This window comes from Camelina sativa, chromosome 11 (assembly GCF_030686135.1).
Source record: "Camelina sativa cultivar CO46 ecotype springtype chromosome 11, ASM3068613v1".
Taxonomy (NCBI): domain Eukaryota; kingdom Viridiplantae; phylum Streptophyta; class Magnoliopsida; order Brassicales; family Brassicaceae; genus Camelina; species Camelina sativa.
The window spans coordinates 24,005,550-24,018,947 of record NC_141890.1 but is presented as its reverse complement, the minus strand read 5'-3'; the positions used below and the strand labels follow the sequence as shown (position 1 = coordinate 24,018,947).

The following is a 13,398-nucleotide window of genomic DNA, read 5'->3' as shown; positions in this document are numbered from 1 at the left end:
GTTGGAGGTTGATTCGGAGTTAGTGGTTGGTTTTTTGCAGGTAGGGATTAGTGAGGCTCACCTGTTGTCGTTCTTGGTACGCTTGTGCCAAGGCTTTATATCTCGGGACTGGATAGTCCGTATTTCACACATTTATAGGGAAGCTAACCGTCTTGCAAACGAGTTAGCCAACTATGCATTTACTTTGCCTTTAGGTTTTCATACTTTAGACTCTGTACCAGCTATTGCTGAGACGTTTATTGAGGATGATGTCCGCGGAACTGCGTTTCCAAGGCATGTCTGTTTGTAGTTTTGTGTTTTTTCAGTTTAAATAAATTATAAGGAGGCTTCTTTCCTTGTCCATTACAAAAAAAAAATGAGTAGTTTTGACATCAAACGTTGTCGAGTGAATGTAAAAATTGAAGAATTAATTTGTAACAACAAATGATAAATACGTTTACGCAAAATAAATTCTTTCTCTCTCTCTCTTTCTCCATTTTACCCATTTCTGTCTAGGCAGCAACCACACCAACAAAATCTAAAAGCTCTCTTGTCCGAAATGGCTCTGTCTCCAAAAATGAGATTGTCAAATTAAAAGGACTATCTCTTTCGCAACCATCTTTTAGAGCCTTCGCTCACCGATCTCTGCAACCCTGGTCCGTTTGTCTTCTTCCTTGTGTAATGATTCTTCTTTTTTCTTTTTTTTTTGGTATTTTAAATCTTTGTTTCGGTTCGTTCGATGAAATTGAAATGGGTTTTTTTTTTTTTCTTCTCTTGGATCTCCTCTCTATATCAGCTCACGTTGGCTCGTTCGTTGCCGTGATTATTGTTGTTTTCTTTGTTCTATGGTTATTGTTAATTGTGAGATTGAAATCAATGGTCGAGGGTTTCTACTGTTTACTGTTCTCTACTCGTATCAATCTGATGTTTTCTTGTTCATGTCCATAGAGAGACTACTAGACTAGTGTTTGTTATTGTGATGCATGAACCTTGTTAACTCCGTTTGGCATTTCGGGTTTATATACAGGTAGATTTTGTCGAGTATGTCGCAGTCACGCTATGAAAACAAAGCCAACAACATAAAGGAAGAAGGAAATGTTACCCCTTTCTCAGTTGAGATGGATTCTCGAGCTGTCCATGGTTCGGGATCGGCTTCACCTATTGAACTGATGGAGGATAGAGGCGAGAATAAGTTGGTGGTTTATGACTCTAAGGGAAATGATACTGAAGATGAAGTTCTACCAATTCAATCTCAGCCTCTGTCATCCAGAACACTGTCGCTTTCGCCTTCCATTGGCGCTTTCACGGTTCAGTGTGCAAGTTGTTTCAAGTGGAGGCTCATGCCTTCGATGCAGAAGTATGAAGAGATTAGGGAAAATCTTCTAGAGAACCCCTTCTTCTGCGAAACAGCATGTGAGTGGAAGCCAAACATCTCTTGTGATGTTCCTGCTGATATCTATCAAGATGGAACACGTCTTTGGGCTATTGATAAGCCTAACATCTCTCGTCCACCAACTGGCTGGCAACGTTTACTTCGGATTAGAGGTGAAGGTGGTACCAGATTTGCCGATGTGTACGTCTTATTACTATTCTCTCATTTTATGTCGACTCATTCTTTCTTTGTAACTCTTTCGTCGTGGTCGTTTCAGCTATTATGTTGCTCCTTCAGGAAAGAAGCTTCGATCAACCGTGGAGGTCCAAAAGTTAGTTCTTCTAGCACTCCATTTCCACATTTTAGTTTTCGTAACACTTCTGTTGTTACACAGTTTAACTTTTTTATGTCTGATTATATATAATGTATCACTGTCCTTACCATCTTCCCCAACCTATATATAGAATTAGTAGGAACGTATAGATGAAACCTCAAGTATTGTCCTTTGGTGATGTGTAGAGTTAGGCAGTTATGAAAAAACATAAATCTCATTATTGGCTGACTTGGTTAGTGATTTACCAAATTGTTTTCAGTAACATATAGACGGCTTCTTTACATCATTATAAACCTCATTGCTGGCTTGTAGGTACTTGAATGACAACCCCGAATACATAAGAGAAGGGGTGAAACTTTCACAGTTCTCGTTTCAAATCCCGAAACCGCTGCAGGACGACTATGTGAGGAAGCGACCAGCTCGACTAATGGAATCCAGCGATAATACAAACACCCATGTAGCTAAGGAAGGTATGTTGCTTCATTTCCAACCTTACTCTTCTACGTATATCAAATGCTGCGCAAAATTTGTTGAGTTGTTTATAAGGGAAATATCCAAAGACGATTTTGTTGGCTAAAATATTATTTTGAGTCACTTGAAAAACTAATATCAAACTAGCATATGTCAGCACATGGATTCCATTTATATAGTTGGGGTTATCTTTTATATTAAGAAGACTTAAGAAATACAAAACAGTTCTATATTTGAAATGAGGAATACATATCACAAAAAATAAAATTATTTTCCAAAAGAAATCATTTTGTGCTAGTTGCAATAATTTTGTTCTAAGAGTGTTCTTTTTAGTTATCCATGCAAATCAAACTATTTGTGTGAGTAGGGAATTCGTACGTAAACTTTGTTCTCTACAGCAGCTTAATCTTGATTATGAATGTGACCTTTTCAGCCGAGTATGCTTTAATGTGTACGTAAACTTTGTTCTCTACATTGGTGTCTTAGGGAACTTATCAACAAAGATTGACAAAAAAAAAAAAAAAAAAAAAAAAGGGAACTTATCAACAAAAAAAATTGTCTTTGTGTTATTGTGATTAACTTTTTACAATTTCCCTACATATCCGTTTTCCTGTTTTCTTCAGCTAATCCATTGGCATGGATATCTTCTTCAGATGATCATATAGCGTTGCAGCTAGCTACGCCAACTGAGTCTGGACTTCGCAGTTCACATGATCAACCATCGAAAAAGAAAAAAACATCAAAGCTATCGATCTTTGGCTCCAATGAAGAACTTGCCGATAGATAATCTAGCTAGACAAGGGTTAGAACTTTCATCTTCTCTGGTATATAACCCGTCTTCTTTCTTCGTTTGGAACATGAGAACATATTCGTTTTCGGGTTGGGGTTTATCGAAGAAACTGAGGACTTGTGGTTAGCTTGTTTTTGTGTATACTATCTATTTTATTTTGCAGTGTAAGCTATTTATAGTTCTATGAAGAGGATGGTTGGTTTTTGTTTCAAAATTATTGGATTTCCATGGTACTTGAAGTTAATGTTTCTAAATCTATAATTTTGCCAAAATACCAAAGGTGACGCCAATTTTTAACACTAGCGCAGTAAGCATAAATGTTCCTCTGCCGATTAGGAAACAAGTTTCAACACATAACTTGTACCTTTTATATACTTACACTGAGATATACATGGTTACTCCTACTTGTAGAAGTGCGTATGAGCCGGATCGTAGGAATCTGTCAGGTTATTATAAAAGACAGCCAAAAACATATATTCCAGGGCAATTACAGCTGAAGCCAGTGGTTTTGGTTTACAGCAACAAAACTATGCCATCTCTTCTCTAATTCCCACAAAAAGGCAGAACTAAACCAACAACAAATCTGCCTCTAAATCTCTACTTCGTGCATGCACTGATGATTGGCTCCTGTCTCTATACTACTAGGTGCATTCGCTGATGATGGGCTCTTCTTGTCTCCCAGGCATGAGCATATTATCGGAACCAAGTGATGGGAGTGGGAGTAGTGCAAACTTGAGGAAGCTGTGGTGGAATCATACAGTTCTGTTGTTGCTGCCACTGATGCAAGGCGAAACCATAGGTGGGCTCCACTTGCAGCTGCTGTTGAGCTGGTTGAGGAAAAGATGGACAGGTGTTTCCACTATCCTCTTCTATCACAGTGGCTGCGTCATCCATAACCGCATCCTCACCTGTCTCATCCAACTCAGTAATCTCTAGTGTACGCGGTTGTTGGAAGGTTCCTACGGACTGTGAGTAAGAAGTCTGAGCAGGATTCCAACAAACAACTGCTTTGCACTTGTTGGATCTCAGATCTTCACAGTGGTCATCATCAGCTATAGATGCATCGCGAAGGAATCTATCTGCACAAGAAAAGAAGAGAAGTTGTCAGAATATAGTGTCCAGATTCGGGATCACAAGTCAATTAGTGACTTTCCAAAAACAGATAGTAAATGAAGCTTAACAAAATCAGACACCTTCCTATAGCAGAAAAAACAAGTGAGAGGGAAATATTGGCTTTCAAACAAAAACAAAAATAAACTAGGAAGCATAACAAAATCTAACGCCTTCTTGTAGCAAAGAAACTACATGACAGAACCAAGTCATCATAATGTTTATGACTAAGCTCCCTCAAATTACAAAGAACGACTCAACATATAAACTATAAGACCTAATGTCATCTGAATCCATACCACCCTTGAACCCTGAATGTTTGCTTTTGAAAACAACTTGAGAGTTGTACATCACCTTATTTTGCGTAGCCTTTCACAAGTGAATAACTTTGAGGAAAAGGCAAACAATTCGATGGTGCAAAGACAGAAACAACCAAAGAAAAACTAGTGGGTTCAACATAATTAATGAGCTACGAAATCCCAGTAATATAGTAGCTAGAGCCCAAGGTTCTCCTTCTTCAAAAGTCTATTCACAATCTAAATAAGATCGGCTACACTATTTGCTGAAACTCATCCCACAATCTAAGAAAGTTCAGAAGAATCATCACTTGTTCACTTCATCATTTCATTATTGGTTCAATAATAAATATAACACCCCAATTTGATAAGATAAAAAAAAAACTTACTCTCAAAGCCAGAAATCAAGTCTCTATCAACAAAAAGGTTTCGAGAAGAAGAAGGAGGCTGATGACCATAATGGAGAGGCTTAAACAGAACAATTGCTCTCTCATCGTTCACAGGCGAAACCTCGATCTCTTGCATCGCCAAATCAGTTTCCTCTTCCTCCATAATCGGTGGCAAATCCACATCCTGATTCAAGGATACACATCATCATGATCACGAAACCCTAGCTAGGCTTTACATACACGAATAAAAAAAAACTCAGGAGAAAGACAGAAATAGTACCAGACGACGAATCTTCCTGGCTGGAGAAGAGAGGGAAAAATCAGACAAGTCATCGTTTACTCTGTCAATATCTTTCCGCTTCATCGACAAGCGATCGTTCTCCTCCATAGTTCCTTTTTCAACGGCAAGTGAAGCTTTTTTTTTTGCAGAGATAATTAGTAAAAAGATATGGTGGACAAGTAAGAAGAAGCGACGACATGTATAAAGACAAAAAAAAGGGGAGAGAAGAAGAAGAGGACTTTCTCAGCTTCTCCAGATGATTCGAGAAAGGCCTTAAAAGTTAAAACCATAACATAAACAAGTACTGGGCGTTCGGTTTAATCGGGTCATTCGGGTCGGATTATTCGGTTTTCTAAAATTCTATCGAATAGACCCGAATTAAAACTCGGTTCCGGTTGGATTGGATGTCGGTTCATTCGGGTCGGTTATTGGCTAAAATTTATATTCCAAAATTGAACCGACTTTTTTTTTTCTTTGGTTTATTCGGATTCTATTTCGGTTCACATATTAAAAATATGAAAGTTTTATTCTATGACAAAAAATCCAAATCGACTAAACCATTACAAATAAGAGGCCCAAAATACAGCTAACAAAAACCCAACATACAGTTAATATAGCCCAACCCAATAAAATATTAGGGTTTTGACAAAGGTATGAGCCGCCGATTGAGTGACTGCGGCTGTGATGGAACGGTAACAGCAATGATGTTCTCCGTCCACCTTATTTCCTGAGGTTGAGTTGAACGAGGTTGATAAGTCCATTTCTAACATTTTCACTAAAACAAGAAGGAAAACAAGTAAATCGGTCGAGATAATCACGAAGTGTCGAAGTCTAAGATCTAGACAACGAAAAACATGCAAGACCAATAATCAAATCTAAACACGAACCTCACACTGTAACTTCATTGAAGGCGGATTAAGGTGAGGGAGATTCTCCATCATAACTGCCATTGTTAAGTATCGATAAAGCTTCCGATTTAGAAGAAAATAAAATGAAGGGAATGTGAAGAGAAAGACGAGACCGAAGAAGAGAAAGATGTACTAGAGTTTAGAAAAAGAGGAAGGAGAAGAAGAAGAAGAAAGATCGTAAAAGAGAAGAGAGTGGTAGAAGCACGCTAGATCTTTTTTCTTTCTAGGATCGTGTTATAATGAATTATATCTAGGGTTTAAAGTTTTTATATCATGTTCCCTTAACCGAATAAACCGATCGGTAATCGGATACCGAACCGAAAAACCGATTTCCGAATTCCTAAAATAATCCTACCGATCGGTTTACTTCTCTTCTCTCATTCACTGTTGAAAACCGAATGTTTCGGTTTGATCGGTTCGGTTTGATCGGTTTTTGCCGATTGCCCAAGACTAACATAAACGGTCTCTTTCATGATATATCCGGTTCTTTTTTATTTTGGTTAGTAAATTTCCGGTTAACTGATCGAACCGAGATGACCATGAAGCCCCCAAAACAAAATAAGAAGTTTTAAATAATAGAAACCGGCAAAATGTTTAAGAATTATTAATTATAACACAAAACATATGGTAGTAAAACTCTTTTTTTTGTTAACCATTGGGCCACAACAAGCAAACCCATTAGCCAAATCCCTACATTCGTAGAGAACGGGACTCGATCTCGGGTGTGATGGTGCCTTGTGCATTAAGAACTTACCATTGGCCATTGCACTAAGGTCACTTCACATAAATAGCCAAATCCCTGGTTAGTAAAATTCTTTTCAGCAAATAAATAGTAAAATCAAGTGAACCAGTAGTAAAATGCTCATGATTGTCTATTCTCCTTTTGAAGATGAGAAATTTGTTAGAAAATTGGTAATCTCATATCCTTTTATTAGGTCTGGGCATAAAATCCGAATCCAAAAATCCGAACCGAATCCAATCCAAAAAATCGGATAAAAACCGATCCGATATTGAGGAAATAACTGATCGGTTTTTGTTCTCATTACTTTTGGATATCGAATAATATCCGATCTGAACCAATATCCAATAGATATTCGAATATAACCGAAAATATAGGAAACAACTTGATAAGGATAAATATACATGTAACTATATACGATATACATGAACTGAAGATATAGATTTACCCACCTAACTATATATATGATATATATGAATCGTAGATACTCCTATATCTACGTTATGGTTTACTTTGGTTAAATTTTTTTTGCCTTGACGCAGACTTATGTCTCACTTTGGATGTTAGTAATCGCACTTTTATGTATTGGTATAGTTTTATGTTAGTTTGAACTTTGAATTTCTTATTTGCTTCATTTTTTTCTTTTCAATTACTCGATTATTATGGTTTTTTGGATACAATTGGATTAAAAAGTATCTGAATAAAATCTTATCCGATAAATTTTATAACAAACCGATCTGAAATCCAAATTATTCAAACTTAAACTGATCCGAATTTTATAAATACCCGAATGGATGTTATAGCCAATATCCAGAATAATCAGAAATCCAAAATATCTGAACCGAATTCGATCCGATATCCGAACGTCCAGACCTACCTTTTATGGTTATTTTCTATATTTTACAATGTTTTCCGATTTCGTTTAAATTTCATTATTAGTAGTTCTACAAAAATGCTTGAATTAGAGGAAAATTGAATATTAACGCTAAATTAAATTCTCTGTTAATCAATGATTTCTATACAGAGAAATCGTCTTATATATGTGATATATATAGGAAAAAAACTAGAAAGAAATAACATCTAGCAATTTTCGGATGTCGTTTTTCCACATTGTAGCGCGAGTTTATATTTCCAAAGTGTTGCGCGAATATATTTACATGTCGAAGATTGTTATTTCAATATATGAAGCAAACTAAATAAGAAAATATAGGTTCTGAATGTTTGAAGTTCTAAAATAGTTTTTTTTTCTTTGTTAAGTTTTTAGGTTTTGATTTCGGTGTAGATTTTATTTTATTTTTAACAATTTGGATGTTGACTTTAGTTTATGGTTTTAATCAATTTTCAAAATATTTACATATATCTATATATATTAAATTTTAAAAATAAAACTATTTAATTCCTTTCTAAAAAAGCTAGTAGAATATGATTCTTGACCATGTTTGGTTATGTCATGTCTTTGATTATATCACTTTGATCATGACTTAACTTATTCTTCATCCTTCACCTGACTGATTTGAATTGCTTTGAACTGAGGGGATTTTATTGGATTCTAATTTATAAAGAACTAGTGACTGACACGTACGTGCGATTTTTTTTTGTTTTTTTTTTTTGTTTTCAATTTTATATATTTTAAGATTAGTGGGCCAAAAATATTGAACAGATTATTTTATAGTTGATGGGTTTTATGTTGTCGAGGCCCATTGACATTTTATTATTCTTCCCTTAAACAATGTATGTTCGCAAAAATAAAAAGACAAAAACAAATGGAGAACATGAAACGGCAAAAAGAGTTGTCTCAAAACCAAAAGCCGAGTCGACAAAATTGATCAGATTTGTTTTTGTCGACTCGGCTTTTGGTTTTGAGACAACTCTTTTTGCCGTTTCATGTTCTCCATTTGTTTTTGTCTTTTTATTTTTGCGAACATACATTGTTTAGTTTAGCACAGGTTGGGATAAACAAAAATTTTTGGGATAAACAAAAATTTATTTGGTTTAAACACATTGTATACCTAACAGCCTAACAGGTTCTTTAAATTCCGATATGCTCTATCCGGTCAGGTCTGTCCGACCATAACTCAGTTGAACATTTTAATCAAATAACACTGCAATTCACCAAACTGATGTGCAAGTAATTAAAGGATGATTTACTAAAAAAAGGTATGATTTTATGTATCGGACTAAATTTTATAAAATAGTAGTCTCAGTCAATGACTTTTGCTCGTATAGAGAGAGAGAGACTTAACTATAATGAATGATAATCTCTTGTGTTTTGGTTCTTAAAATTCCAGTCAAACATACATTGTTTAGTTTGACTATGTATGACTATGTTTTGGTTCTTAAAATTGTTTAGTTTGACTATGTTTTGGTTCTTAAAATTCCAGTCAAACATCCAGTTACATATTATTACGTTTTTAGGTTTTGATTTCGGTGTAGATTTTATTTTATTTTTAACAATTTGGATGTTGACTTTAGTTTATGGTTTTAATCAATTTTCAAAATATTTACATATATCTATATATATTAAATTTTAAAAATAAAACTATTTAATTCCTTTCTAAAAAAGCTAGTAGAATATGATTCTTGACCATGTTTGGTTATGTCATGTCTTTGATTATATCACTTTGATCATGACTTAACTTATTCTTCATCCTTCACCTGACTGATTTGAATTGCTTTGAACTGAGGGGATTTTATTGGATTCTAATTTATAAAGAACTAGTGACTGACACGTACGTGCGATTTTTTTTTGTTTTTTTTTTTGTTTTCAATTTTATATATTTTAAGATTAGTGGGCCAAAAATATTGAACAGATTATTTTATAGTTGATGGGTTTTATGTTGTCGAGGCCCATTGACATTTTATTATTCTTCCCTTAAACAATGTATGTTCGCAAAAATAAAAAGACAAAAACAAATGGAGAACATGAAACGGCAAAAAGAGTTGTCTCAAAACCAAAAGCCGAGTCGACAAAATTGATCAGATTCAGCCAATAATCTCTCAGACAATTCCGATTTTCCAGTTCGAAAACCTCATTTAAGATCCATCACCAATCTGTCTTTTTAGATTTTCCGATTTCGTATTGAATTGATAAGGAAGGTAATACCTAGATCTGTTCTTTCAATTTCTGATTATAGTTCACAAACTGTTTAAATTCCTGATTTACTTGTTCTTTTATGTTTGATTACAGCGTGGCTCTGGATCTCGACGATACTGAATCGGGTATGGGTCTTTGTCTACATGTTTGAATCTGTAACATCCGCAAACCGAAATCCCGGTTTAGGGATTGCATCGGTCGATGCAAGGTTGTTTTCTGCGGACCAGTTTAAGTGAAACGCTGCGTTTTGGGCAAAGGAAAAGGGGAAAAACCCTTAAGTCGTTTCTTTTGTTTCATTAGTTGTTTTGGCCGCTTTTGAGAGAGAAAAAAGAGAGAAAGAGTGTTCTTGGTGTTCTTGGAGATTTTCTGGAGATTTGAGGCAGTTCCTGTAGAGATCTGTAGCTGGGATCGTTGTAGGAGCTTCCTAGGAGCGTTGTTTTGCTTGTTGAGGTTCAAATTCGTCTTGGCAAAGGTAAGTGCAGGACCATGGCTTATCTAAGCTAGAGATCTCTCTAATTTGCGTGTTATGTGTTGTTAGACTTGTTAGATTGGTATTTGGGACGATTGGAAGCTTTCTTGTGGCTTGGGATTGTGTTTTGTGGTTACAGGAACAAAAATCCGGCGAGAAGCTTTGGGGGAAAACGATGCTCGGCATTGCATCGGTCGATGCACTGTGTGCGTCGGTTGATGCAAATGCGAGGACGGCGCATAAAATCTAGGGTTTTCGTGCTCTGTCGAGCATGCGTCGGTCGATGCAATGGGAGCATCGGTCGATGCAAGTTAGCCTTGCATCGGTCGATGCAGATCTTGCGGCGGTCGACGCAACCTCCAACTGGTGTCGGTCGATGCTGAGTCCTGGTTTGTTATTGTTGATTGTTGATTGTTTATTGATGGTTAGAGATGTCTCTATTGCTTGTGTGTATAACCCAATAGATGGGAGGATTTCCTTACTGAGTGTTTATAAAATACTCATGTATTGCAATTTGTGTTTGTGATGCAGGTAAAGGCAAAGTGTGATCGTGGAATCAAGGCAAGGAAGAGGAGGATGTTCTAGTGGTTCGCTTGGTTGTCTAGCTTCTGTTAGATTGCTAGAGTTGAGTCCTAGAATGTTGTTTAGGATTGCTGGTTCTCTGGTTTATGTTGTTTGGATCATTAGTTTATGATTTGGAATTAATATTGGTTATTGGATTATGATTGGATTATTTATTGGTTATTGGTATCTGTTTTCTGCTGTTGGTTGTGTTTGTGGTTAGATGGCTAGTGGGTATGGGACCACTAGATGTAGTTACTATTTATTATTTATTAAAAAAAAAAAAAAACGGGTCAGGTCGTTTTAGTTTGGTATCAGAGCCCTTACGGTTCTCGGTTTGGGTTCACTAGGTTTTTGTTGTGATGTTTGGGATTGCATGTCTTGATTGATTATGTGAGTTAGTCAATTGTGTATGGCATGGAGTCCTAGAATATCCTCTTCGAGCCTACAGTGTGATTCCACGGTGAGTATATGTTTTATGTGTTATGTATAATTGCGTGCTTAGCCTTCTGTTCATGGTAGTGCATATGGTTAGAGAGGATGCTGTTGCTGGTCGTGGTCGTGGTTGTGGACGCGGACGTGGTCGTGGTAGGGGGAGAGCCCCATTGGTTAGTGAGACTGAGGACCAGAGAGTAACGGCAGAGGCTGTTGGCAAGTCGCAGGGTGCCCAGGGGGATTCCGTGAGTGTGGTCGGAGGGGGCGATGTTGATGCTCTAGTAGCCAGTGATGTTAGGGCCCCAGGTACGGGTGTCCCAGTGGGTGGAGTCCCGGGTGTCGACCTTGCGGGTTTGCTGGCACAGTTGTTAGAGCGGTTGCCACCAATGGCACCGGCTCAGGCTCAGGCTCAGGTAGTGCCACCAGTGGTGGCAGAGGAGCGGCAGCCAGTGGCTGCGGATGTGGGGGTCCATTCTCGTTATATCAGCATGATGACAGAGATGGACCGTATTCGTACCGAGCGGTTTTCGGGAGGTACTGATCCTACCACTGCGGAGGCGTGGAGGACAAGTGTGGAACGTAACTTCCATACTCTGAGATGTCCTGAGGAGTTTTGGGTGGACATTGGGGTCCACCATTTGACTGGTGATGCTCAGTTGTGGTGGAGTTCTGTGACAGCCGGGAGAGTGTAGAGGGAGATGTCTTGGGCTGACTTCGTCTTGGAGTTCAACCGCAAGTATTTCCCTAGAGAGGCACTGGATAGGTTGGAGGTGCAGTTCCTTCAGCTAGCTCAGGGAACTCGGTCAATGTGGGAGCTTGACTTGGAGTTCAGTCGACTTCTGAGATATGGGGATCGGGATATGGAGTCTAAGGAGGCTTAGATCAGGAGGTTTTTGAGGGCCCTACGTGACGATTTGAGAGTTCACTGTAGAGGGCGGAGTTATGCTACGCGTGCAGAGCTGGTTGAGACTGCAGCAGGGATTAAGGAGGATATCCGGGCACAGTCAGTGGCGGCTAGCCCAGCAGTCCAGCCTAGCAAGGCTCAACATCATGGAGGTTCTAGCAGGGGCGGCAAGCCTGCGCAGGGAACCAAGAGGAGATGGGAGGCTACGCAGAGGCCGGGTGGTCCGAGTTGCTTCGGGTGTGGAGGCAAGGATCACAAGGTTCCTAGCTGTCCTAAGAGGAGTGCTCCGACGGCATCAGATCGTGTGTGCTATCCTTGCAGGGAGCCAGGGAACATCAGGTCCTATTGTCCCATGTTGCAGCCGGTAGCAGTGGCAGGATTGCAGCAGGTGCAGCCGGGAGGGCAGCAGGTGGCACGGATTGAGCAGGCGCCACAGGTTTACACGACTGTAGATATTGGTGGAACCAGTGCCGGGGCGATCACATGTATATTTTCTGGTACTTAATCTTTGTGAATTCTTAGTAAGTTCAGATTTTATGTTGTCCTGTGATAAAGTGTTAGGTTCTCAACACATGAGGTTTGTGTAGGGACCTTGGTTGTGGGCGGGTTTAAGTCCCATGTTATGTTTGATTCTGGAGCTTCTCATAGCATCATTACCCCGAAGTGTGCAGAGAGTGCGGGTATTGTGGGAGATCCCGGAAAGCGTACAAGAGTTGTCAGAGTTGCTGGAGGCAGGTTTCTGAGGGTTATTGGTAGAGCGAGGGGTATCAATATTCAGATCACGGGAGAGTCTTGGCCTGCGGATTTGCTTATCAGCCCAGTGGAACTATATGATGTTATCTTGGGGATGGACTGGTTGCATCAGCATATGGTTCATCTGGATTGTCATCGGGGTAGAGTGGAGTTTGAGCGCTCAGGAGAGAAGTTGGTTTATCAGGAGATTAGACCGACTTCAGGGAGTCTCTTGATCTCGGCCATTCAGGTTGGGAAGATGATCGAGAAGGGCCTTGAGGCTTATTTGGTTACTATATCTATGCCAGAGTCAGTGGGGAAGTCTACGGTTAGTGGTATTCCGGTTGTAGAGGAGTTTGAGGATGTGTTCCAGTCGTTGCAAGGGTTACCACCATCTCGGTCTGATCCTTTTACGATTGAACTGGAACCAAGGACGACACCGTTATCAAAGGCTCCTTACAGGATGGCTCCAGCAAAGATGGCAGAGCTGAAGAAGCAACTAGAGGATTTGTTGAGCAAGGGATTCATCCGTCCT

The 13,398-nt window shown here is 38.7% G+C and overlaps 2 protein-coding genes across 10 annotated transcripts; one reads left to right on the top strand and one right to left on the bottom strand.

The window, feature by feature from the left end:
- The first annotated feature begins 337 nt into the window (after positions 1 to 337).
- Positions 338 to 3,160, top strand: LOC104723973 (methyl-CpG-binding domain-containing protein 2). 8 transcript variants are annotated; one of them, XM_010442401.3, is made up of 5 exons: positions 338 to 635; positions 1,007 to 1,552; positions 1,629 to 1,682; positions 1,998 to 2,155; positions 2,810 to 3,160. In XM_010442401.3, the coding sequence occupies exons 2-5, from the start codon at positions 1,023 to 1,025 to the stop codon at positions 2,941 to 2,943; spliced, it is 876 nt and encodes a 291-aa protein (XP_010440703.1). In that variant the 5' UTR covers positions 338 to 635; positions 1,007 to 1,022; the 3' UTR covers positions 2,944 to 3,160. The 8 variants fall into 8 exon arrangements, 4 of the variants coding, with proteins under 4 accessions (XP_010440703.1, XP_087327867.1, XP_010440701.1 ...); XM_087471741.1 differs by having other exon boundaries at positions 358 to 657; XM_010442399.3 differs by having other exon boundaries at positions 401 to 635; positions 2,780 to 3,160.
- A 130-nt stretch (positions 3,161 to 3,290) lies between these two features.
- LOC104723972 (uncharacterized) lies at positions 3,291 to 6,170 on the bottom strand. Of its 2 annotated transcripts, none has more exons than XM_087471742.1 (4): positions 5,909 to 6,170; positions 5,022 to 5,796; positions 4,742 to 4,925; positions 3,291 to 4,025 (listed from the first exon to the last, which is right to left on the bottom strand). In XM_087471742.1, exons 2-4 carry the CDS (start codon positions 5,127 to 5,129, stop codon positions 3,640 to 3,642), a joined length of 678 nt encoding a protein of 225 aa, XP_087327868.1. In that variant the 5' UTR covers positions 5,130 to 5,796; positions 5,909 to 6,170; the 3' UTR covers positions 3,291 to 3,639. The 2 variants fall into 2 exon arrangements, with proteins under 2 accessions (XP_087327868.1, XP_010440700.1); XM_010442398.3 differs by having other exon boundaries at positions 5,022 to 5,748.
- Positions 6,171 to 13,398: the final 7,228 nt, after the last annotated feature.